Raw genomic sequence first — 26688 nt, forward strand, 5'->3', positions numbered from 1 at the left:
ATTCTCAATAACATTCTATATTTTGTGACTTTAAACTGTTTAAAAGGGAAATATGAATGTATATTTCTCTCTTTATTTTTATTTTACTGCTTAATAATTTATGTATGGACGCTGGATTGTTTCTTTTTATTTCAGTATTTCTGTCCCAGGTTTTGTCATCTGTCAAATGCTGGAGCCTTTTTAAAATCCCTCCTAGGTGATTAGTTAAAGGACAAGCTTTCATCACAGGTTTGACAGAGGGCCTCAAAGTGCTTTTTTGTATTCATGAGTGATTTTGATGGAAAAATAAAAAAATGATATGAAAATAATAGCATGTGTTTGTGTTTGCTGCCCGTATTAAAAAGTTGTTTGGCAGCAAAAATTCAATTTGAAACTCATTGAAAACACACTGTGGATAAAAATGACATATAATCATAAAATAACAACGAACACTGTTCAAAAGAGCAATAACCTTGTCAAAAAGCTTTTAGAAAAGTCGACAAAATAAAATCAAATAATAAATGTGTGTGTGCGTGTTCATGTGTGTACCTGGTAATGTTTGAGCGTGCCGTTGATCAGCAGCGACGACTGCTTCTCCACCCGCTCGATGACAGCGTGGGCCACGCCGTAGTAAGACGCAGAGCTTGTTTGTCCAGTGGGAACGCTGTACTCATCGTCCACATCCTGTTTGGCTGACCTTAAGGGGATGAAAGGAAGATTGAGTATTTGAAATGCATCAAACTACGGCAGAACTGCCCTTTTAATGATCAGTTTCAAGGTAAATGGTAAATGGACTGTACTTATATAGCGCTGTTGTAGTCTTACGGCCACTCAAAGCGCTTTTACACTACATGTGACATTCACCCATTCACACTCACATTCAGACACTGATGGCAAAGGCCTAAGTGCCAATCTCCAATCAGGGTCTATGTACATTCACACACCGATGGCTGTGCCTTCAGGAGCAATTTGGGATTCAATGATCCAAGGACACTTCAAAAAGCGACTGTAGCAGTGAGGGATCAACCCCCAAACTTCTGATTGCGAGACAACAGAGTCTACCACTGAGCCACAGCCACATTAGCTGACGGTATAAGCTCAGCTGGAGTACAGCCAGAGCTCCTCCATATGAACCCCTCTGGAGCGAGTCTGGAGTCTGGTTCAAGGTCTAACTCAGCTTCATTTATTCATGACTTTATTTTACTTCAATCTCAGTGTCTAGAAGTGTGACTTAATAACCTCTGACTGAGGCCCCTTCAGGGAAAATCGAAATAGTTTCAAGGCGAAAAAACATGTTTTTAACATTAAATGTTTCATTTCTTTCTAAACAATAACACGTGTTTTAAAAAGTACAACACAGACAAGTACGCTTCCACTTTTCCAGGAATTGGACCTTAAATTTAAGATTTTATCTTTGTCTCTAACAAAGCATGCAATTCATCAACAAGACACCAACGTGTCCTGCCAAGTTAGTCTGAGATGTGTGAAAGTAAGAGGGAACACAATACTCGATGATGTGCTTGGCAGCCACCACAGTCCCGTCTCCACTGGGATCGATTATCTTCTTCTCCTCTGTCTCTGCCCTGGCAGCGTCATCTTCCTCCTTTAAGGCAAAGTTGATAACACATGACTGAGAGCATACTTAAAGTAATAATAAAAGGAGAAGGAGCTTTGAGGATATAAAACAAAATCATAATTAAACTGAAGTGCATACAGCTACAGCCCCCTGGTGGAATTTGATGTGTGTGTTCAGCGTGTGTGTGTGTGTGTGTGTGTGTGTGTGTGTGTGTGTGTAGAGTTTGTCTGACATGTGGCCCGAATCCCTTTTAATAACATTTGCATGATTTGAAGAATTGCAGCAGAGGAAAGCCTCCACTGTGGGAGTTCATTAATAAGAAAGTCACTGACCTCCTCCTCATACTCTGAGCCGCTCTCCTCACTGTCTGACCGCGGGGCAACTTCATATCTGGTGATTAAACGAGGACGAGGAAAACAAGAGAAAGAGAAAAAACAGTGTACAAATGCACAACTTCAGCAGAAGGAAAAAGCAGCGAGCAGCAATACAGGGGGAGGGACGTTATTTGTGTATTCTGTACCTGGGACTTTTACATCTTCACTCAACCTTGACAAACTACATGCAGCCTCATAATTCTATCAAGGGCTGCACAATTTTGGAGCAAACCTCCCCTCCTTCTTCTAACACACTTGTAGCCCTCTGCCAGCACTCTGACATCAGCAAGGACAAGTGAAGAGAAAACAGACATATTTGAGACAACAAGTGTCTTAATAAACTTTCTAAATGGACCCTTAGTGTTATTTACAATTACATCCTACCACGTCTAATGATGTTGTAATATATGCTTGATCTGCCTGGGCATAGATAAACAGGCTTCTCAGCGCAGCTAACACGTAAAACTCTCAAACTAATGCAAGCAGGCATTGTGTGTGTCAAGTTTTTCTTACATAAGGGCACCTTCCTCTCCTTTAACTTTTTATAAAAACCATAGCTCACTTTCTTGTGTCCCTATGACTCACACAACAGCATGACGTACATACACTGCAAGTGATGCCACTAAAAGAAAACACTCAGTGGCACATCTGCTTTTATGAACAGTCCTTATATGTAGCCACAGATTTAACCAGAGACAGGCAAGATGCTGCTGAGAATGGGAGTACACTTTAAAAGTGACCTTGTGCAACTGTATGGCTACAACAATACATCGTGCAGATATCCAGCAGCCTGAAAGTTGAGCATCTGTTATGATCAGGCTGACAATATTTGCCTTGTCTGTGTATATTTTAACTCTTATTAGGACACTTTGCTGTTTAAATAATGGTCTGTTTGCTCTATTAAAGGCAATTAAATGCGGGTGATCCACTAATTACTGCTTCTAATTGACCATTTCATTGTGCATGTCAGTTTTAGCTTTTGCAAAAAAGAAAGTGGCTCCTTTAGCACTTTTAGAAAAAAGTTACCTTTTAAATACTTTCTTTAGGCCCAAAAACAACAACATTGTCATTTCAGAGTTATGTCAGTTCTAGATTTGCCTCCTCACCCAGGGTTCATCTCGAGCCAGGCCTCCAGCTGGCTGGATTTGGGAGCTTCGGTTCCCTGCAGAACTTTCCCAGTTTCCGTCTGAATCACTTTGACCGGCAGCTCGCTCATTTGGCTGCTCTCATCCATGGGCTGCAGGACAAACATACCACACAGAGAAACGTGTGAATTTAGACAAATTAGAATGAAAAACAAAGATTCAATCTTCAAAATGTATTTTCTCAAGCATTCAAGATCTCAGGCTGTTGTTTTGTTTGTTAATTTGTTAAATAATGTCCCATCATTCATTAGAAGGTAAAACTACAACATCTCCACTTATCTAGATGATGCTGTTTTTATGGCTGTGTATAAAGGTCTCATTGGAATCTGTTGTGTTCTCTGTGATCACCTGCACTGTGTTTTAATGTGTTGAATTCCAAATAGAGTTGTTTTCATTTACTTCATTCTCTGTTTGTGTTGTTAGATGTTGGAAGTTTCAATTAGCTTCGGTTGCACTGTTACCCAGGGAGCAGTCTGCAGGATAATTGCTGCTGATTTCATCTGATTTCGTTTTTCATATCTGCCTGGGCATAGCTGTAAGACTGAGGTACGGTGCAGGTTTGGTCTCACAGCAGCAGAGCTATAATTATCATCATAACAACATTCACTGACAACATTAAAAACCCTCTAATGGCAAAGAGCAATTAAAGCCTGAGATCCATCTGAAAATCAGGTACAGACTTTTAGGCACTCAGGGGCAGCAGAGACGAAGCTGCGATCACATGCCATCACCTATTTAGTTGATATAGTGAACTTGTTAGTGAACAGAAGCTAATACACAGATTCAGTAGTTCAGCAGAGTCCTGTTTCTTGCCAGCTGACGAATCTAAGTACAATATTTTCACTCCACCAACTCCTGGAGGAAATGTCTGTCTCTGAAGCTGCTAAATAGTCCACTGTGCTCAATAGCTAGATGACCTATTGCTCTCTTTATTTGTTGGTGAGCAGAGTGAGCAGTGGTGTTTATTTGCTTTTGAAAATGTTATTTGTTATGGAGTGTTAAGAGTGAACCAAACTAGTAAAGCTGTGAACCGTACAGCTAAAAAAATTAGCTGAAACTCATTCAAACCAAGTGAAGCTGCAGATTTAGTTGATAACTCTCTGTAGGTCCATCACTATTTCACATACTCACATTTTCACATTGATTCTGTAATTAGTTCGATAAATTTAAACTGAGAACTGGACAAAACTAAAAATGATTAAAGCAAATAACAAAAACTAAGAAGTAAATAATTCATTTTTATGGTTTCTTTTTTCCAAATTGTTTAAGATAAGATCATTCTTTATTGATCTGCAGAGGGGAAATCTGGGGGTTGCAACAGCACAAGACAAAGTAGCAAGAAGGTAAATGCTTCAAAACAACAGAAGACCTGACTAATCTAATTTGAAGAAGAACAAAATCCACACAATCAACTATTAAAAAATAAAAAAACTCAGGGCTGACCCAAACTAAAATAGTTGTGTTATATATTTAAATATCTCTTTATATTTTAAAGAATCAGGAAATGCTTGAAGTACCAAGGCTTTTTTCTCACCAACTATTTAAAATGTTATTGATTAACACTCTTTTCATCCACTGAAGTTTGGCTGACACTTAGCAAGCAGCCCTACAAGATATTCAACAATCATTTAACACAATAACCTTGCTGTTCATACATCAAGAGCCATCAGTCGATACCCACCACAGAGTTTCATGTAATTATAAACAAAGCTCAAAGCCTTCTGAGAAAGTGCTTCAGGATCCACTCATGTTTAGAGCCACAGAAAATGGGAAAAGTCCAACACTCGACCAATCAATATTTGGGGTACTTTATGACTCATAAGCTGTGTCTCAATTCAGGGGCTGCATCCTTCAAAGGACGCTGTCTACAGAGGATGAGTCATTCATAGCCTGCAGAGAGCGCTGAGGCTGAAGAGTCGAGACGTTCTGGTGTATGGAGGAATTCCTGTTTGCGTCACCAGCTGTTCCTTAACCTTGCATCACCAAACTCAGCTCCTGTCACCTAGCAACAGGAAGTTATCATAACTAACGTCACGTAACTTAACCTATTATTTTAGAAATAATTTGTTTCAAGGCCTCTTTCGGTTTTTTTTTATATCTGTGTCGCTATCTATTCGATTGATTATAACTTTTACATTTAAAGTGTATTCCTCTGCCGTTTAAGAGTCTGCCATCTCATTTGAATTGGCACACAATGAATCCTGGGATACATTGGGCTGCGAATGATGCACCCGATGGATCCTTTGTGGCCCGGGAAAAGGAGGACGCATTTGTCGGCCGCATCTAAAGGAGCCTTTGAAAAAGGACTGCCTTTGACGCGCTGCTGTGACGCAATCAGCCTTGAAATACGTCATTCAAGCCCCTGAATTGGGAAGCAGCTAACGACTCAGTAAGCGGGGGTCAGACATACTGACTGGCTGTTTTTCTGCTGCGATAGGTTGTTAGATCTATCCATAATTAGTAAAAATGGCCATAAAAAGTTTGTTATTGTTATCAGCATACATTTTTTAGCAGTCCCCTTTGAAGATTGTTTTATTTCCCAGCTCTACTTTACTTTAGAGGACTTAATTCAGGACCTTTTCACCTTGATGCCACAGCCAATGGAGAAACTTCAACACTCAACATACTGAAGGTGTCGCTTCACCCCTCACTCACTCAACAAGTCAGGGCCAGTTTTTCATGTGTATAGGACCGGCCCTGCTTTGTTGCAGTCCAGCCAAAAACAAACAAAAAGGGAAATACAACATTAACTACAGCAGCTCACCTCTCCATCAGGTCCAATGGCGCTGGTGCCTTCTCCATCTCCATCCACCTTCTTGACATCAAACACAGAAACATGAACCCATTAAGCTAACAAATCATCACACATGTTGCTGTTATATATAACAGGGTATTTTTAAAGTAGAGGTTACACCATCATCTCTCACTGATGGTGGCTCTACAATGGTTATGGCTGCTATTTATGATTTAATCCATTACTCAGCTAAAGAGCAGAGTCACAAAGGAAGAGCTCTTCAACAGAATTAGTCCGGGTCATGAGGCTTGTCTTCCATGTTGCTACTATAAAGATTATTCTTTTGGTGCTTTTTCCAGAATCATCATCACACATGCTCAGCAGAGGTGACGCATAATGCGCCACAGAAAGACCTTTTACAAGTAGCCGGCATCAGTGTCAGAATCTCTGCAGAGAGTCTGCAGGTGCAGGTTCAGTGATTAGTTCTGCTTCTCTGTTAGAAGGTGTGAAATTAGGTGAGGTGGTTCTCAGCTCACCGTGTCACAGTTTGAGACCATATCAAAGCTTTGAATCACGTGGATGTGGCCGTGTGAGGCTTGACAATAACCACATTGTCATTCTGGAAGATGCTTGAAATGAACTAAATAATGAAGTGTGATATTATAAATTTCATGCCACTGTGGTCAGTGCTTCTACTCAGGGTTGGATTGACTTCATCTAAGCATATACGCCTCACGTTATAATCTGTATGTTGGCCAAAAATCTCTTTCATTTTATCTTTAAAATAAAACCACATATTTGTGACCCATCTAAATAATATCTAAGTCTAACGAGGAAAGAGAAGGTTTGAAGCTGAAAATCAAATCAATCAATCATCAGAGTTATCTCGAGACACTTTACAAAAAGAGCAGGTCTAAACCGATTGTTATGTTATTTAAAGAGAGGCCCAACATGAATCACCATGAGTAGCACTTAGCAACATTTGGCACATTGGCAGAAAAACTTCCTTTTAACAGGCAGAAACCTCGAGCAGAACCAGACTCAGGTTGAACAGCCATCTGCCTCGACTGGATGGGCTGAAAATGGGATAGAAGGAGATGCAGGAGAGAGACAGGCAAAGAGAGCAACAACAACAATATGTCCTTGTTACATCAAAGGCCAGACAGCATGGAGAGAAGGACTAACAACATTGTGGGTTCCTTTTTTCGTGTATTTTTTTTTTTCACTCAAAAGGAAATATAGAGAAAAACATCAATATAAAGTCCTGACCTTAGAGACACACTTTGCTTTTCAGAAACTAGCACAACACAAATGTGACATCCATTAACATGAAGCACATCCTGTCACCACCGTTTCTTGTCCTACCTTCTTTTTCTTCTTCCTCCTCTTCTTCTCCTTGGCGGCCTGGGCAGCTTTGTGTTCGTACACCAGGGTGGTGAGGTTGGCCACGTATTCGTCCGTCTGCTGCAGCAAGTAGGCCAGACGCTTGTCTTTCTTTTGGTCGATAAGTTTTCGGTAGCCTTCCTCATCTTCTGCCTGAGCGGGGGATGTCGACAGGAGGTTAACAGAGGAAGAGTCTTGGGATAACACATATAAAAGCAGCTCTGGTCTGCTAATGCATCAATACAATACAACAGTTAACTTTATCAAATGGACAAGCAAACACCTGTCCATGTTAGATATTGTTTCTTAGTCTCCTTCACTGTCAAAGCTCTAGTAAGACCCTTTCAGCCATGCAGTGCAACCCTGAACCCATCAAGACATTTCTCAGAGGATATGTATGCAAGTATGCAAATGTCCAAATCAGTTGAACCGGACATAAGATAGACTCTACCCTGCAAGCTTAGGAAGAACTCCCAGCGAGCATGTGAGCGTTTTGATTTGCACTCTTTTCTTCTTGCCTCTATATTGCTTTCCACTCTAATAAATCCATCCTAATAAATCCTCCTGCACAATCTACCCAAGCACCATCCCTCATCTAAACATCATGGAGTTTATCCAGTATGTTAGAACATGTCTGACACAGACAATCTCCTGATGTGTGAAAAGACAATGTCATGAAATCTGACTGTGAAAGACCCACAGTCATACATCCTATAATCTGACTATAATCTGTTCTCAGACCTTTATCAGGTAAAATTCACACATATCATGATGCATCATAAAATTAAACTTAGATGATGATTCCAAACAATACTGTAAAGTTTGATCATGTTTAAGAAAGTGCTTTGTATCTGCCAATGTGCACAGTTTGTTGCAGGTAAAGAAAAGTAAGATTAGTGCATCCCTGTTTAGGTGCACACAGTGTAATGTTTAGTGTCACAGATTTTATGATACTTCAAAGACGGTATGCCACTGAAAGAAAAAAACATTATCAAGCAGAGTAGGATATAAGGAGAGCTTTGAAATTTCTAAATGCATCTTTCATTCAAGCAAACATTACACTGCTATTAGTATGTCTGTATAAGCCCCTTAAGCTGGTAACAAAGTGTGATGCTTGTTCTGAACTGCCACATGTGTAGAAGAATTTCAGCTTCCTCCATCTGGACAAGGTACCAGCCTGTAAAAACCAAGCGGTACAAAAATAGCTTCGTCCCAGCAGCCATCAGTGAGATCAACACGTCTTAGCAATACAGCAAATATCTGTATTATCAATCAACTACTTATGGATATCTGCATATGTTGTCTTATTTTTATTTACCTTGTTTTTATTCACTTTGTTCTTTACTGAATGTATATTTTATCTTGTTTTTGGGGTTATCCTTTTAGTCTTGAGCGCTGTCGTCACTTTGTGTATCATGTTTACCAAGTCTGTCTTGTGCTGTTGATTGTGTGTGTGTGTGTGTGTGTGTGTGTGTGTGTGTGTGTGTGTGTGTAAAAGAAGGCCAACTCACTCACTTAGCTGCAACTTCATTCAAAACAAAAAGCCAAAATAAATCAGTAGTAAAAACTGATTTCTGATGGTTTAAAATAAATGTTTTATAAGCAGAGACAGACATGAAAAGTGTACAGCTGTATATATAACATATTTTGACACTCAGGTCCTCACCATGAGTCTCCTCATCCTCTCCTTCTCGATCCTCTCGGTCTCCTTCTTCTGTTCCCGCTCGGTGTTGGTGTGCCAGGTGGCGATGGCTCTGGTGAGTTTCTGCATTTTACCCGACACTGAGCGGTGGTACTCTTTGAAGTCTTTTGCATGCTGAAGGATGCTGTTGAGATACTCCTGAAAAACAAATCATAGAACTGGTTGAGGTTTTTATACTATTTTGACAACTTGGCGTTCTTGTCAGGCTCCACTTTAGATGAATTCATTTCAGCATGGAGGGAGTGTTGCTTTGAAACCTTCAGCTTTCTGATGGTGTTAAATTTGTTTTGACTGTGGCTGTCCACTGTCAAAAATGGACTAGTGATGTCTGTTTTTATGTTTTCTCTTCTCTTCATCTTTACTTTTGTCAGTTGAAGCTTGCAGAAATCATAAACTCAAAGTAATAGTGATTGGCGGTTGTATTTTCTATCATACCAGCACCAGTTTACAGGGAGTTCAAGGAGAATAGATGCAACAGCCAACAAATGTTGTTGGAAAAACAGTGCTGTTGCTGTACTGGTCCAACACACAGATAGAACATAGAAGTGGACGTAGTCTAAGGGTTAGAAAAGTGAAGACAAAACGGAACCTGCATTCTTCTAATGGCTAGTAGGGGAAAAAGGAATCCAAATGTATAGCAGTCTATCAGAAATGAACTTACTTCTCACTTTGCTAATCATCTCAGTGAACATTGTCCTAAAGAGTTTATGATCTCAATCACTGGTTTTAAGTCTTCTTCAAAACAGTATGATGGTCATCTTGTAAAAAATAGTCCAATTTAAAGTCAAATAGACAACAAAGCATATCTGCCTTCTGATTAACAAGTTGCTACCACAGCAACCTGTCAGTCAGGATAGAGGTGTAACAATGCATATCCACCCTCACGTCAAAGTACCCTCCCTCCCTCCCTCTTTTTTGGTGCTATAAAAATAAAATTTGATTTGATTGATTAATTTGAAAGTATGGTGACTCCCAGATCCAAAAAAACAAACAGTGACAGTAGTCTACAAACCCGCTACGTTCCCCTTCAACTGTTTTCGATTCTCAACCATGAATGAAACAAGGTTGTTCTCATATACAAACTCTAATTTTCTTCACCTGATGTTTCTGCCTGCGCTTCTTCTCCTGCTCGAGCTTCTGCTGTTTCTCCAGCTTCTCGGTCATGCGGGCCTCCCTCAGCGTCTGCCGCTTGCTGCGCCTGTAAGCCTTCGAATTGAGGGCCGTCTCCAGGGTGGTGTCTCGCCTCATGCACGCCACCACGTCCTGTCTCAGCTGAAGGTACGACAGGTTAAACATCAGATCTCATTTCTGGGTATCTTGATACTGTCGCATCGAATGAGGCTTTTAATGGACTGAGGCCATGTAAAAACAACTAGAACATTTTTGACTAATATATGGCGATGAGAGGTTGCTGGTGAACCTCAGAAGAAGATATTAAGAATCTGGAGGTGGTGTAAGGCAAAAAACAAAACATGATTAAACTGAATTTAACTACGATGATATTTAATAAGCATAAAGTAATTGAGTTGTAATCCCTGCAGATAAAACAGGAGACTAACTGCAACAACTATCAAGCCTCAGTTATTTCAACAGCTAAACTGTCTACATATCAGAAGATATTAAATCTGTGTAAAATGCGTTATTATGCAGAATGAAATCACTCTTTGAGCCCTTTTGCTTTCTTAGATAATAAAAGAGTAAACCCACTTTGTGCGGTCACTTTGAACATGACACTTCTGCGTACCTGCCGCTGGAAGTTGAGCAGACGTAGAGCCTTGAGCTCCACAGTGGCTTTAGTCCTCAGGTCAGGGGGCAGAGATCCTGGCAAACTCTCCAGCTCCTGGATTCGATGTGCAATCCGAGCCTGCAGTCTGAGGAACATTATGAAGATGGGAAGTCAAACAACTACCCTTGAGGGACCATATAATAAATGCGCACTTGGAATATAAGCGTTTGTTAGACAACACAATCTAAACCTCATCAGAACTTTCTCTTCCTCTCCGAACTTCAGTTAGCCTCAATTTCTTTAAAATGGATAATATTGAGCAGTAAAACTTTTAAGGTTTAGTCAAGCATAGTTTCCTTAGTTTTCCAAGTGCCAATCAAATGATTAAGGCAGCAATGATTGCTTTTCTGGAAGAGGAAACACGGGGGAAGCGAGGGGAATGATGGTACAGAATCACACCAAGGACATTATTTGCAGCTGAAGTTGAAGGGGCAGAGAAACTATACAGAGGAGCCTGAATGTTTTATACCATACTCATGGAGCTTACATCATCTATACTAAGCAAAGGGGAACTTTGCTAAAAGCTCTGATTGTATTGTTTTGATTATACAGCTGTCAGCAGGCTTAGATGTTTATTACTAATTTATTGCACCATAGTAGCACTCAGGGTACAGTGTGTTCAGATGTCCTAATTGGACTGATGGGTTAAAGGGAGGTCAACTTGCTCTTGTCTCTGAGCTTTTCCTGACCAACGCAGCTTGTGAGGGGTGATCTGAGAGCACCAAGACAAGACCATCAAAACAAGAGCCCTAAAGTTTTACACAGAAAAACAAGCCTGAGGATCTGTAGCGAGATCCGGGTCTGTGAGACTTCATCATATCTCCATCGGCCGCCTCTCAGCCTGATAACTGATATCACAGACGATAACAGCGTGTGTTGTGATTGTGTGTGCACAGGTCCTGTGCCAAAAACCACCTGCGCTCCAACACAAAATGTTCCTCACATTATTAAAGCAATCTGTCAGGCGTGGACATGATTTTTTATTAAATTCAGAGCATCAATCTGACTGGTTAGGGTCACATTGTAAATATTTGTCTTTCTATGAGGGACACAGAATTAATAAAGAGGCAATATCAGCCTGAAATCATGAAAAACTGCCTTTAGGATTTATGCCTCCGTCAACCAGTCAAGTAACAGTTTAAATCTAACAGTATTTACATTAAATAAAGTGGATGGGGGCATATTTGTATATTGCAAACATTTGAAAGAATGCATTACCCCAAAAAGAAAACAACAGCATACGTACGCCAACATTAAATAGGGGAAGGTGCACAACAATCATCAAAATCTACACCAGTCTATGCACATCTTTAGGATCAGTTTTATCTTTAATTATTTCAACACAGTAAAACAAAAAGAAAATATTTTTAAAATGGAATAAATAAGCAGTTTAATGTTGGTCTGTTGTGTTTGTAGGACTCAGATGGAGCTTCGGTCCGTAATTTAAAGGATAACTTCGTGATTTTTCAACCTAGACCCTATTTTCTAATGTGTTTGTGTGTTAGTGGCATATTGGCATATGCGCAGCGCCCCGTTTAGTTACATTGTATCTCATTTTGCAGCTGCCGGCCGGTGCTCCCTCCCTGAATACTGGATCGATTTCAATAATTGTTGTCTCCACTAGTCACTTACACACAAACACACGGGAAAATAGGGTCTAGGTTGAAAAATCCCGAAGTTATCCTTTGAACATCTTTGCAATGTTGCTCTCTACTGTGCCCAAATAAGCTCATTATCTTGTATTTAAACTCTCAACAGTTTGTGATCAGTGGAAAGGAGGTATTTTATCCTTTTATCCTCAAATTAAAGACAATACCATCCATTTGTAAACTGCCTCATATTTGAAGATGCCAATTTAAAGACTGGTTTAAGGATTAAATGTTATTCAAATTAGCCAAGGGAGGTTGTCAAGATTGTCTATAAAATGTATGTTCACACAGTGTTTCTGTGCAGCACTGTGCAATGATAACAGTGTTAAAATGGTTATCAAAGATAAGTACCTGTATTCTCTCTCTTGCAGGATCCCCACAGGGTCCAAGCCCTGGGGCTTCTGGATGGGCGTGATGCGGTTCTGCTTCTGCTGCATCTGGAGCATGGGGGACACCTGCTGCCCGGGAGGCTGCGGGGTCACTGAGCTGCCCGGCATGGGTCCAGCTGGCACAGCAGAGGCCTGAGGGGGAGCTGGAGACGGACGTCCACTGGCAACAGGTGTGAGGTGTTTTTGAGCATTGGCTTGATTTTCACCACCCTGACCTAGAGAACAAAGGTTTTGTCTGTTATTGGGTCGAATTATTTTATATTAATATACTAGCAATTATCCTAACAGCAGAGGAAGCACTTTTGGTTCAGATAACGAAAACATGGCGTGCTGGTGATACATTTTGGCTTAGTTTTAAATTATAATAGAGGCTTTATTTCTCTAGTACATTATAACAGATCGACTGTATGTGCCTTGAATTTTGCATGTAGACTCTGCAGCTTTTCACAGGGCTGGACATGGGCAGATCTCCAGAGAAATAAATGTTGTTCACCCACACTTTGGTAAGCAGGTAAATACCAGCCAGGCTTTCCTGAGCTATATGAAAAGCACCTGTACTTTTCTCACTTTCACAGACAGATACCTGCACCTGCTCATAACGTTACTGGTCAGGCGGGGGGTTACCTAATCCCTCCATGGGCTGTCCTTAATCTAGACCTGAACATCTTTAAAATGACTTTAAGCTTGGTTCCTTATCTGGGGACCAATTTGCATTCAGAGATCCTTCCAGGGCCTAATGTTCTTTTCACTAAATATTTTATCTATTTATTCAGCTTTAAGTTGAGCTCAGTGGGATTTGGGATGTTTTTGTAGTTTTTTTGACTACTATTTTTGCTTTTCTCTCAACATTTTACAACAATTAACCCATTTGTATAATCTACTACTAACCTATACCTATATGGGTAAACTGTGAAAGACTGCTGTGTTTGATTTGTAGTTAGGACAAGAAAATATCTGCCTCAAGACACCAGACAGAGAAGGCAAACATCTTGTTTCATATAGCATATTTTGCTGTATCATTGTTCCCATATCGCCTGCCCCTGCCCATCATGTCAGAGCTGTAAACTCTCATTATCCATATAAATTATGAGGAGTAATTTATGCTACATGATCTGTTTTAAAAAACAAGATTTCCAAATACACTTTGTGTGTTGTGTGACAGATGCAGAGACCTGGGAAAAGCCTGTAATTGCTGCTGATGGTGTGTTTGTGTGTGTTTGTAAACAGTGTGGTACATTATAACAGACAACAGGGATGGTTCTCTGGAAAACATCTTTTGGAGGTGGATAAATCCTTTAATTTAACTGACAGCTTAGATCCCTTTACCAGACACCCTTAGTTTAACAATAACAATAACTTCATTGATCCCCAAAGGGAAATTCACTTAAGGTACATTCATTTAAAAAAAAATAAACTTGCTTCAAAAGCCTGGAAATCAAAGAATCTGTTAAATGCCCCCAGAGAAAAATGAACTGGAAATAACTGCTTGACAAAACAGATTTGAGAGTTGAAGACTTCTATGTCTCGTCCTACTGGGATTTGATTTGACAATAACATTCATTAAACACTATATTTTGCATGAATTTGCATAAAATTACAGTGTGTGTTGTTATCGTCATTTATGACTCACAGTGAGGATGTTTGTCTTCATCAACACCCCCTGGCTCTTCACTTGTTTACAGCCTTTCAGAGAAAATGGTTTTTGTTCTGAGGGAGCTGTCCAGATGACCAGCAACATATGCAAATTGTGTTTTGGGGCCATCTTAGCAACAGAAAATAATGTGGGTGTCTTCAAAGGCAGAGCTGTTACACCATATTTCATCTCCACCTCGGATTGCAACATCTTACTACACCATCTCGTGCAGCTTCAGAGAATTCACTTTGGTCTCCTTTCAAAGAGAGTCTGATGTAAGACTCCACATCAAACAGCTGGGTGTGTCCTGGTTAGTCTTAAAACTGATGATTAAAAAAAAAGGTGTATTGTAAGTCACAGCTAATGAAGCCCACTGTGGCTTTAGTCCACACATGCAGTTAAGGGAGCAGTGTGAAAGAGTCAGTGGCATCTAGTGGTGAGGTTGGAGACTGCAACCAATTGGTAATAACTTCCCTCATCCTCTCGTCTTCAAGCCTGAATCCTCCAGTAGAGCGTTGGAGAGACACTGATTTTTAACCTGAGACTGAAACTTTGTTTAGTGTTTTTACTGGTTTTAAATATATAAAATGTCTGAAGAGGAGGAGACCTCTGTGGATAATTAGGCCCTTGTTCAAAAAACTTGATGAACAATGTCAGCTAGAAACCCCTCCTGACCTCCTGTGTTATTAATCTTAGTTATTAATTTTCTTTTAATATACTTTTAAAAACCTTCACTTACAGTGATTCCATTTGTGTTAAATAATGTTTGTTTGTTTTTATTCTCTTTGTGTTTAAAATGTGATAAGTTGTGTTTTAAAAGTGCACTCTTCTTATGGTAAAGCATTTTGTAACTGTGCAACATAAACAACGTTTATTATTATTATTATTACTTTTAAAAAGAAAGAATAATGCCTCAAAATTCCATGACAACTGTGTGAATACCTAAAGCACATGTTAATAAACTGTATTCTAAAGTTTAACCATTGAACTGTCTTGTTTCTCCAGGCTTCTTTCTTTTTTAAGACACTCCTTTAACAAATCCTATATCGTGATAAATATTAACATTGATGAATACAGAAAAAAAATAATGTGATCATATTTTCTTAGGCAACTAAAACCTTTCTTATTTGCGGGTGTTTATACACCAATGAAAACATTCTAACAAAGATATTATTTATTTCCGCCAACAGACCCCTCTGATCTTACACTGGATTTTAACTCTAAAGCTCAAGTGGTCACCATTTAAACGTTTAAAGTGCTCACTTACCTTCAGACCAGGGCTTGGGTCCTGTGCTTTGATTGTGACCTTGCATGGCTGGTGTAGGGCAGGGACTCGACTGGGGACCACCCATAGGGGCCATCGACATACCTTTAAACACAGTAACAATTCATAGTTTGTAAAGTACTAGCTTACATTTTGTAGTTGTAATGTAAAATTATCTGAGACTGTTATGTGAATAAACTAATAAAGTTGATCTATGATGGGATGGTAGCCTCTGTTTGCATAAAATGATTTAATTTTATTCTTAGTTTGTTGTAGCTTCTTGAAACTTTTCTTCATTTAAATGCTTTTGAAGTGGTTTGGTTGGTTGTTTGATTTGCATGCAACAAAATCAGGATTTTTACCATAAAATGTTTCGGACACCTGAGAATGATTTAGATTCATAATATGATTTCCCTTGTCAATGCAAGCTGACACACTGTCCATGCCAGGCTATATAAACTGCCAGGTTGCATTACAGGTGTGGGTGCTCTCTGGTCAAAATGTTGGCAGCACTGAGGTATGAAGCATCTGTGTTTTCAGGTTTCCTGGCTCACATGGAGGACACAGGGCTCATATTAAAGTGTCACACAAGTTATTCTCTGTTTCATCGGATCACAAAGTCACACAAAAATACAATCCAAATTCTGGTTCAGATTTACACTGTGAGCTTTAAGGACCTTTCACTGTAACAAGACAATATACATTCAATTAATAAAAGCAAAACAACCTACAATATCAAACATCGCAAAGCTATGTCTTCTTACCTGGGGGCCTGTTGTAAGGACTAGCACTGGGGGCCTGTTGTTGCTGCTGCTGCTGCTGTTGTTGATGCTGATGCTGCTGCTGTTGCATTGTGGGTAGACTCCTCTTGCCCTGAACAGCCAGTTGCAGGTTTTCAGGCAGGGGTTGGCCACGGCCCAGGATTTTGTAGGCCAGGATCTGAGCTCTGAGCTGCTGCAGCTGGACCGGACTGAAGGCAGAAGGTCCTCGGCCCTGCTGGCTCATGTTGGGCATGGCTCCCTGAGGATCCATGGACATCATTGGGCCTGGCTGGGTGGGGGGAATGTGGGGCGGTGTGGGTCCCCCACCACCTCCACCTCCTGACATGGGACTAGAGGAATGCTCATGGACACTCATGGGGGAAGGATGGGGGGACATGTATCCTACAGCAGACAGGAAGAGAAAAAATGGTAAATGTAGCTATAATCTGTAGACATATGGAGCGATAAAGAGATGCTGTTTAAGGGTTACACAAGCCAAACAGGTTGGAAACCACGACCTAAAAGTACTGATCAGGTTTCTAATCCTAAAGACTTATTACAAGATTAAATTAAATACATAACCAGAATTAATTCTGACCACTTAGAAAGCTTTTAGTGTTAGGAACAAATAGAGAAGATACCTTGGCTGTGCTGGTCCATAGGACTTTGTGGAGGCCCCATACCACTATGCAGAGATCTCATCCCCACGCCTTTCATGTGACCGAAGTGCATCGCATCTGCCATGGTCTTCTCATTCATCCCCTCCATTGTCTGAAAAAGCACAACAAAAGATTTTAGTTTAATTGATTTTGTACACTTAATTTTTCCCAAAGCTGTCATTTCTAAAGCAACCATGAAATCAACAACTGAACACTTTGTTCTTGATATGTATATGGCATAACTCTGGCAAAAGGCGAACAGTGGGCTACAGGGGTAGTTTAGACGACTCGGAGGTTATACCCGTTACATGCTACATGTATACAAAATTGATCAGATGCTGCAGCTTAACAATAAATATCTCAGAAGAACATTAAAAACACTCTAGCAGAAATGCAACATATCTGCAGTATGTGAAAATAATTTGATACAGTATATTGGTCAGGCAGATTTCATTAGTCACACTTTTGTGCCAAGCTTCAACAACTAAGCCTGTTGAAGACATCACACAGTTATAAAATAAGTAGTTCAATGCTGGCCCTGTGCAGATGTGGCATTAAAAGACATTAAATAACAGTAGGCCCACTATACCTTGTGCATAGGATACATTGCATCCTGAGAGTATTCACTTTGTCCCTGGCCCTGCATGCCATGAGGTGCATTTGGTGTTCCAGGTCCAGGACTTGGTCCCATCATACTGTGAACAGAGCCTGGGGAGGGGTCCGGTCCAGGGCTGGGGCCCAAGATGGGCCCTGGGGACAGACCTGCCCCCGGAGAAGGGCCAGGATGGGACATACCACCTGAAGTGTCTGAAGGGGTGGACATCTACTGAACTGCTGGAAGGACTCCAGACAGCTTCAAAGAAAAAAAAAGAGGATACGAATGCCAAATTAACAATGCAACTCTAAAAACACAATAAAACATAATGCATAATACTATCTGCTTTAGATGTCTGCGCTTTTCTGTTTTGGAGCAGTGTTTCAAGTATTAAGTATGTTAAATAGTGGGTATTACTTTCCTTTAAAACAGGCAGATAAATAATCAATGGATTAAACTAACTAATCTGTGGCAGTGTAAAAAATGCACTATAACTCTGCATTTTCATTAGAGGATTATATATTTTATAGGTGCACCCGTCTCTGTATTATTTAAGTGTACATTATCTTTCATTCATTTTAATAATAAACATTGCACACTCAAAAATATCTGCTTCAGGTGCAAATGTGTTAAAATTCAGAGGGATTTTAAAAATTCTGATGTGTTATGTGTATTATTTGTACACAAGTCCTCCATTATAAAATTCTTACAACAAAGCAGAGTAATTTATAGCATTTTATAGTACTTAACACTTGAAGAATACTTAAATCAGGAGTCATCCTGGTTGCATAGATTAACAACATATGTAATGTGTAAAAAAAATTATAATGGTTAAAATTCCTTATTGGTACTGGATATAATGCACGTCAAAGTTAACAAAGTCAGCAAATCTTTTATGGTTTTGTCTGATGACTGTGCCATCACTGCACACTTTATTATCAGTCTGACGGACCACTTTCTCTTTTCAAACTAGAAACTGTCAATCGATTATTTCCTGCTGTCAACCCCTAGAGCGAGTGGTGCACAAGACTTGTGCCCAAATGCACATAATCAGCCTGACCTACACTTTCAAGACATTAACTTTTTACTTTTAATCACACAATATGACACATCTCTGACAATTAATAGTAGGGCTGTCAATAGTGTAATTACGACCACCGTCTAAAACAACTGTACTTAGAGGGTCAGTTTTTCTAAAAAATGTCTAAATCAATCAATTTACGATTAGATACAAAGTACATAATGCGATAAAGGCTATGTAATTGATCTAGCGTTAGCGTTTAACCGTTGTTTTATGACCATTCCTGTACAGTTACAGTGATATTAGCTTGGAAACGATTACTCCGTAGAACTAACTCTGATTGGATCATGGCTTCCCCAAAAAACTGGTGGCCATCACGGATATGCAGGCAAAATCAAAGTTTATGTGACAATCAAGCTCCTGGCATGACCTCGATGACATTTTTTCAGAGCCAAATATTTCCTTTATTGTTAAATTTAGACGTACATAGCTCAACAGTACATATAATACGGACGGTAGACTGTCTGCATCGCGCGACCTTTAAGGAACTCCGCTAACGGCTAGCAGACGTTAGTTAGCATAGCCACTAGCCTGCTAGCTAGTCCGGGAGGCTCAGGCTTCGGTTACAAAACCTCCTGCTTGCGAACTGTGCCCATGTCAGAAAGTTTGGACAGTTAGCAGTACACGGAGTGGTTACATGTCTTTATCTATCAAAAACAAAGCGCTGGTAGTCATTTTACCTTTCGGCTGAACTGTAACTGCACACAATCGGGTAAAAATTATAATGTTTCATCAAAATATGACTGCTGTCCATAAGTTCACTCCCCCTCGGTGTTGTTTTGCTGACATATTAAACTTTCTCTCGTGTCGCCATTACTGATTTGTCAATGTCACCGGAAGTCCCGCCTACCTTCCCAGTGATTGGCTGTATTACACGCCAATCGTCTTATGTTGTTTCTTGGGTGTGTTATGTGCCCTGTAAGCATTACTGTAACTTTCTGGTTCAGTGGCCATGACTGCAAACAATACGATAGTTTTGTGATAGTTTGATTAAATATGGAGATATTTTTGGTCCTCCGCCATGATAAAAAATAAAGTCACATTGTAATAACTTGTGTTTAATTCTAGATTTAGCACCAGTGCAAATTTTGAGGTTTTGAAGTGCTTTTCATTGCTAATTCCTTTTCCTGCTTCTAACAATAAATAAATAAATCTTATTTGCTACTTGCTTTAGCTATTTTTAGGTTAGCAACACAGATATTAAGGGGATGACAGACATATTCTGCGGAATGAATACTCGACATCACCAACTGAATTTAAGAGAGAAAATTATTCCACTAATAACATAGAGTGTGACCCTTTAGCTAAGAGAACACTTTTGACAAAATAACTTCATGCTGCTAAAAATATGTCTGAAGTTTTACTTAACAAGCAAGTATGAATGCAGGACTTTTTTTTTTTGCTTTATCTATTAAATATTGATTGATTGGATCTGATTTGTAAGCCACAGGTGAAGAAAGTTGCACCATTTTATATAAAATATAAATAAATTAAAAATAAAAAACATTATCAAATTTAAATAAAAAGGTAATATAAATGAGATTTTGTTATGTCCAAAATAAAATAATCAGACAAGTAACCTACATTAAAAAAGGAGCCTTATATTTGAAAATCCTCATGCATGTTGTTCATTCTTGTCATTTAAAGATTATGTAGGTGCTAAATGCAAATATTATGTTTACAGTTAAAGAAATGATGAAGCCAAAAAACTTGTGTGACTAATATTTACTATTGTCAGCATCATAAAGGGAAAAAAGAAGATAAGAAAAGACAAATTTTGTGATGCTGTTAAATTTTTAGGTTTAGAAATATTTCTTTCAAACTTTATATGAAGCAACTATTGAGAGGGAAATCCAGACATGTTCTAAAGAATACTTAAAAAAAATTGAACACTAGATGGCAGCAGTGACCAGCCCTTGCCTGGTTGCTTCTGCAGCTCTGCGCTGTAACTCAGAAACACCTGCAGGCAGGTAATGAATGCCCACAGACCTCTGAGCTCTAAACAAACATGTCAAGTGCAGAGTGACTGAGTGTTAGCTCTCATTTACATACACAACCTAGAAAGTCTGATGATAGCAACGCGGAGTTTCAAAGGCAAACCATGCAAATAACTCACAGGTTTAGTCAGGCTCCATTTGCATCCTTCTGATATCAGAACCTTTGTTTTGTTTTCATCATGAAAAGATAACGCTGTTTTTACTACATAATTAGTTTGTTTAAACTTGACAGAGCGATTATTTTTTCTGCCTGTTCTTTCAACAATGTACAGTTCAGAATTTGTCTGCATTTACATCAAGTGGTTCTCTAAATAAAGTCCAATAAATATCATAACTAGAACCTGTTTCAGGACTGAATTGTGTTAATATTGAAAATTCTCTGTACATCCTCTCCTCGATTTATGGCTTCAGAATGCGTTTAGATTAAAATCAGGCAAGGAAACACATCTTTTAAAGTCATTTGTTCAAACTTGACAGACCTGTTATTTTTCTATCCTGTTTTTTTTAATATACTTCAGTTCATAATTTGTTTGTATTTACATACAAGTGTTTCTTATCCAAATACCTTTTAAAAAAATATATATATAAGTAGAACCTGTTCTCAGACTAAAATGTGTCAATATTAAACATTTTCTATGCAGTCTTTCCTTGATCCAGTTTTCGGGGGGCTTTTTTCCCGGATGTTTTTGATCCTTAAAATCAAGTAAATAAAAACTTTAAATTGGCTCTATTTTAAACACCTGCTGAAGTGTGGAAAAAAGAGTGGCAGACTTCATCTTTTGTGTAAATAATATAATATGTCTGTGCAGGCAAAAAAAACTTTTGTGCAGTTTCTTCTTAACAATTATAAAAAGTATTTCAAGAGCAACTTAAAAGACAAAAACACATTTACATATTAAGCAAAGTACCAATATTAAAAAGTATTATTTAAACTTAAAAATGCATAAAATCTATCAAACTTTATCTATCTATCTAGCTATCCATCTAGCTATCTATCCATCTATCTATCTATCTATCTATCTATCTATCTATCTATCTATCTATCTATCTATCTATCTAGCAATCTATCAATCTATCTATCTAGCAATCTAGCTATCTATCTATCTGTGATGACACTTGGATGACCTTGTAAGACATTCAAAGTACTGCAGCCTGACATCCATCATTTGAATACCTCACATAATAATAAACAAAGCCGCGCGTTTAAACTTTGATCTTAACTTCCCCTCCTCAACAATTCTGCCCTTTCTTATACGTCTCCATAAAGGATGTGCAGAGGGTTCCTGAATGTAAATTTTACCCAAATAAACAAACCCAATTAACTCTGCGGTCAAAGCCAGCGTCCTCCTTCAGATTCAGTGAGCCAGGAAAGGCTCAGCCGCAGTCATTTGGCAGTGAAAGGACTAGTGGTTGTGGCTTCCATTCACCTTGAAAGCCTCCGTAAAAGGCTCCGGTGAACCACTGGCGTGACATTTTATTCAAAGTCTACAGGTTTTAAAATGGATGGGCTGAACAATGGAACACTCATTTTACGGATGCAAACAAGGTTCCTTGAACTCATCATTCTTCCCCCTTTTTCTTTGAAATTTCCTAATGCTTTATGTCCCTTTAGAAAGATTAAATAAATCAAGTTGAACTGAAAAAAGAAAGTATATGTACCAAGAATATTGTTATTTTAATTGGTATTTTACTTTTTAAAAGCATCCCAGTACAATGAGTCAAATAGGAATCATTTTAGAGCCAAACAATAATCTGATTTTAAAAGTTCCTCAGAACAACTTTCAATTGTAAAAGACTGGAAGGCTGCAACACAAACTTCAGAGCCTTTGATATCTTTGAGAGACTTAAACCTCTGCTTCTGATTCTGCATTTTTTAGAATAATTGTAATTGTTTTTAATTAGTGTGACTGTGTGCAGTGACCTATGGTGATTTACTCTTCTTTATGTATATTTATATTTACCCTCAGGTCACTCTTGCAAAAGTGATCTTGCTCTAAATGGGTCTTCTTATTTGAATTAAACTTCTACAATGCAAGAAAATGAAAATTTTACATGCAGATTTTGATACGTTGTTATTATTATACAATATATAGTTCTATAGTGATTAGAGCCAGCAGTTTAATATGGGTTATTTTTAGATTAAGTTAAAATTAAACATAATATAATAATATTTTTTGATTACTTTCCAGTTTATTTTACAGAAAAAGGGCTGACAACATATTACAATAAATAAGCAAAAACTTTTCTTAAAGTTTATTCTAAAATCTGTTGATAAAAAGTACCACAAAACAAATTGTATTATAGAAATGGTATACACACCATATTATCTATGCCTAGAAAAATTGCCTAAACAAATCACAAAACAAGTATTTATCATTCACTATATCTCTAAATGTATACATCATGTATGACACACACACACACATACACACACACTTGTGTTCATGCCAGTGCACCGTGTTGTTATCCACAGGTGTGTGCAAACAAAGGGAGGGTTATAATTAGTTTTACATGAGCCACATTTGGCAGCGAGCTGTTTGCTTTCACTCTGTGTTATCTGAGAGTCACATTTGAATAACCCATGCTTACATTGTGGTGCACTAATTTTATTTCTGAGTCAAATGATGGAGCTGTTGTTTAAACAGAGAAGATAGTGAAACAATAAAGAAGGGATATTTACTATGAAGATACACTAGCAAATGTGGTTGTTTCGTATGTTACATTTTTACATTTGTCTCTGCTTGTGTGGAACTTTGTTGGCAATTCATTCTTTTTTCCTTTTCTGCTTTTTCTCGTCTCTTTTGCATTTTTTTTCCCTCCGTCTGTTATCTCTACGGCCTTTCTTTTCATATTTAACATTTTCTTTAATCACTTCCATCTCTTTGCTGCCATTTTTCTTCAGTTTCAGTCCCTAACTCTGATCACATAAGTTTGACTACCAGTGAGCTAACCGCTAACACCTCATGCAGTCTGGCTAGCGTGGTTAGTCACATCAGGTCTCCAAGCTTCTTCTGATTTACTCTTTACAGGCATTTTACTCTCACCTGACATTTTGTGCTTATGATTCTACATCTTTTGTTTTCACTGAAGCAGGAAAAAAGCTCTCAGAACTGGCTAACTGACAGTTACCAACCAAACAGTTTTACTAGCTAGCTAACTAAAGTGACAGTTAGCAAGCTTGTTAGTCAGCAACGGGTGTATGCTCTTTTTTGGGGGGTAGTTTTTGTTCAGCCTTGCACTAACTAAAGGTCTGGTTACACAAGGCAGTCGGTGAGGTAATGCTAACTATAATACCATAGCTTGTCTAGCTAGTCAGTATATCTCTCCAAGCTTCTTTGTATTTGTACTTTAAAGGCAGTTTACTCTCCCCTTCCATTTTGAACTCATTGACAAAATTGTACATCATTTTATTGAAAGAGTCAGAACTCAGTCAGAACTTGATAACTGACAGTTAGCAACTGACTGTCAGTAACAATAGCAACAGGCTAACTAGCTTGCTAACTAAACCAACAGTTAGCAAGCTACTTAGTTATACAAAATGATATACAGAAATACAATAATGAAAGTTATACAAAAAATATACAAAAAGTTATACAAAATGTGAATATGTACCAAAGACTTATTTTCTCATGACTGTTTGTGAAAAAAACTATAATACTAAATTATACCCCACAAAAAGGTTATACAAAAAAGTAACACAGCTAGTAAGCTAGTTTCCTCCAATAGGGACCCCAAAGATTATGATCGCTTGCTCAAAGCACTTCACTTTAACTTCATTATAGGAAAAGCTTTGCAAGCCCATTGTTAATAAATAAAATAAATAATAGGAAATAGAAATCATAATAACTGTGCTTTTCCTGTGACATCAAAAAGTTTTTCAGGGAAAAAAGTAATTTCACGATGATTGAAGTCCGGGCAGAGGATTTTCTTTGTTTCTGACGCATATCACGTTATTGAAGTGATTGCATTAAAATATTCCAATTTTAAATTTTGGTGTGAACAGGTGATTCTACAGCAGCCCAAAGAAATACACAGAATATAAAAAATACATTTGCAGTTCTTTTAATCTTTTTGTTGCAGATATAAAATAGTATAGTCCTTTCTTTTGTTCATTAACATTTTAACTTTTTGATGTTTCAAATAAATGTGTTAGTCATCAAAAGTTTTAACAGTACAAGACGATCCAGACACACTGGTGGAAAAAAACCCACTGTTGTTAAATGTCTGCATGGTTGACTTTCGGATCTCAGAGGTGTTGTCCTGGCAGAGGATTTCCTAAACATTGTTCTTGGTCGTCTGGCTGCTCTCTCCCTCTGTTTTATCCTCTGGCCTTCTGACCGCTGTTTGTTTTTTCTCTCTTCAAGTGCTTCTTGTGAAAGGAAAACTTCTGCAAGATTTACGGGCAGGTGCTCCGTGCCCTCCTCCATCACTCCTCCCTCAATTTCTGCCTGCTGGTGCTCAATTTGCGAGAGCTGCTTTTGAGCTCTCTCGAGGGACCGGCGTCTGGTCCAGCACAACGGCGCTGAGATCTTTTTCCAAGATGGTGCCGGGGTCATGCAGGAGGCTGAGCGGAGAGGAAATGCTGTCAAAGGAAGCCTCTTTGTAGTTGCTTTTGTTGCAGGTGTTCTGCCATTCATTGTTAAAGCACGCTGTTTAATATTACAACCTGCCTGACATCTGGTGGCCCTGGCCGGACCCATGCAGGAGCATGATGATCAAAAATAACCCTGCCTGATAATATCCTCTGACAGATTACACATAGGCACAGATGTTGATCATCAACAGAAAATCTGGAACATTTTTGAGTAAATAAATCTTAACTTTGCTTCCTGCTATCCAAGAATGACGAATCCTCGAAATTAAATCAAATATGTGAAATCTGCCCTCCAGAACCACACACATAAAAACATGATCTGATCCCATGCCATGATTGAAAAACAGCATGACTAGCCAAAATCAACCTAGTCCTATCAAAACAGAAAAATTGTCTTATCTGACTTATCTGGTTTTGTAGGGTTTGGGGGTTTAAATCGGTTGGAATAACTACTTTACGAACATTAGGGGACCTTTGTTTTCAATATTTAAGTAATAAATACCTCATTTAAGGTTTGGGAACAATCTTGATCACGGTTAAATGAAATGGCTGGCAGTATGAAACAGGTAGCAAACCTCCTCTGAGGCTCTATGTAATGTATCACACTTCTTCCTAATTTGCTCCTAATAGACAAAAATAAGAGATCTCTTGAATGTTAGTTGAGCAACAGAGGACAGATGTCATTATTTTCTTGGTACGACGGTTTCTTTGCTGTTTAAAACGTGTAATGTCTTTACACCTAAAAGTGGCCGTCTGTCGCATCATGATGACATTCGTGGGGGGGGGGTAAATGCACTCGCTAAACTACTCCTTAACCAGCCCAACTTTGTTAAACACCACCAATTTACTCTCACTTGGACAGGAACCAGCTTATTTTGGACACTGAGACAGATGCAGCATTATTAAAAAGATGCAGCTGAGAGGAAACCTGGCACTGCAAGCGAGGTCAATAAAAACTTCATTCTGTTTCATTGTGATTGTTTCATCTATGAATGCTGTTATTTGTAAATTCCCCCCCAAAAAAAGCTGGAGTTAGACGTCATCCTGGGTTGCTTGTATGTCGTTATTAAAATCAGCCATGCATTCATTAAAGCATTGATTATAATAATACAAACATGCAATATGCATGATTCTGAAAATGGACTTTCTGTATAATAAATAGTTTGACTTTTGGCACTTAAGGTATATTGTGATTCTATTGAGGTAACAATCTTTAACTTCTTCCATAGTTGTTTTCTTCCTCTGTTCTTATGCGGGGTACACACTACAAGATAATCAAGCTGATTCTGCGCCTGATTCCACCCTTCCTACAAAAATCAGCAAAGTCACTATTTTCTGATTGTTCTAAAGATTATGTTGCCAGATGTTCCTGCGATGTGACGTATGT

The 26688-nt window shown here is 38.7% G+C and overlaps 1 protein-coding gene across 2 annotated transcripts in view; it reads right to left on the minus strand.

Annotated features, from left to right (window-relative positions):
• smarca2 (SWI/SNF related BAF chromatin remodeling complex subunit ATPase 2) overlaps positions 1-19470 on the minus strand; it is a 63931-nt gene extending 44461 nt beyond the window's left edge. For both annotated transcript variants that reach the window (XM_069682484.1, XM_069682485.1), the window contains exons 1-15: positions 19391-19470; positions 17624-17887; positions 17017-17146; positions 16379-16777; positions 15618-15719; positions 12680-12932; positions 10638-10764; positions 9992-10165; positions 8858-9031; positions 7174-7344; positions 5839-5889; positions 3036-3166; positions 1888-1945; positions 1488-1582; positions 529-676 (exon numbers count right to left, since the gene is read on the minus strand). In XM_069682484.1, coding sequence (XP_069538585.1) covers positions 529-676; positions 1488-1582; positions 1888-1945; positions 3036-3166; positions 5839-5889; positions 7174-7344; positions 8858-9031; positions 9992-10165; positions 10638-10764; positions 12680-12932; positions 15618-15719; positions 16379-16777; positions 17017-17146; positions 17624-17857 — 2247 coding nt within the window. In that variant the 5' untranslated portion in view covers positions 17858-17887; positions 19391-19470. The remainder of the gene's footprint in view (positions 1-528; positions 677-1487; positions 1583-1887; positions 1946-3035; positions 3167-5838; positions 5890-7173; positions 7345-8857; positions 9032-9991; positions 10166-10637; positions 10765-12679; positions 12933-15617; positions 15720-16378; positions 16778-17016; positions 17147-17623; positions 17888-19390) is intronic.
• Between the last annotated feature and the right edge of the window lie 7218 nt (positions 19471-26688).

This window comes from Semicossyphus pulcher, unplaced genomic scaffold (genome assembly GCF_022749685.1).
Source record: "Semicossyphus pulcher isolate SPU_LCO1_2020_fin unplaced genomic scaffold, fSemPul1.0.p SCAF_6, whole genome shotgun sequence".
Taxonomy (NCBI): domain Eukaryota; kingdom Metazoa; phylum Chordata; class Actinopteri; order Labriformes; family Labridae; genus Semicossyphus; species Semicossyphus pulcher.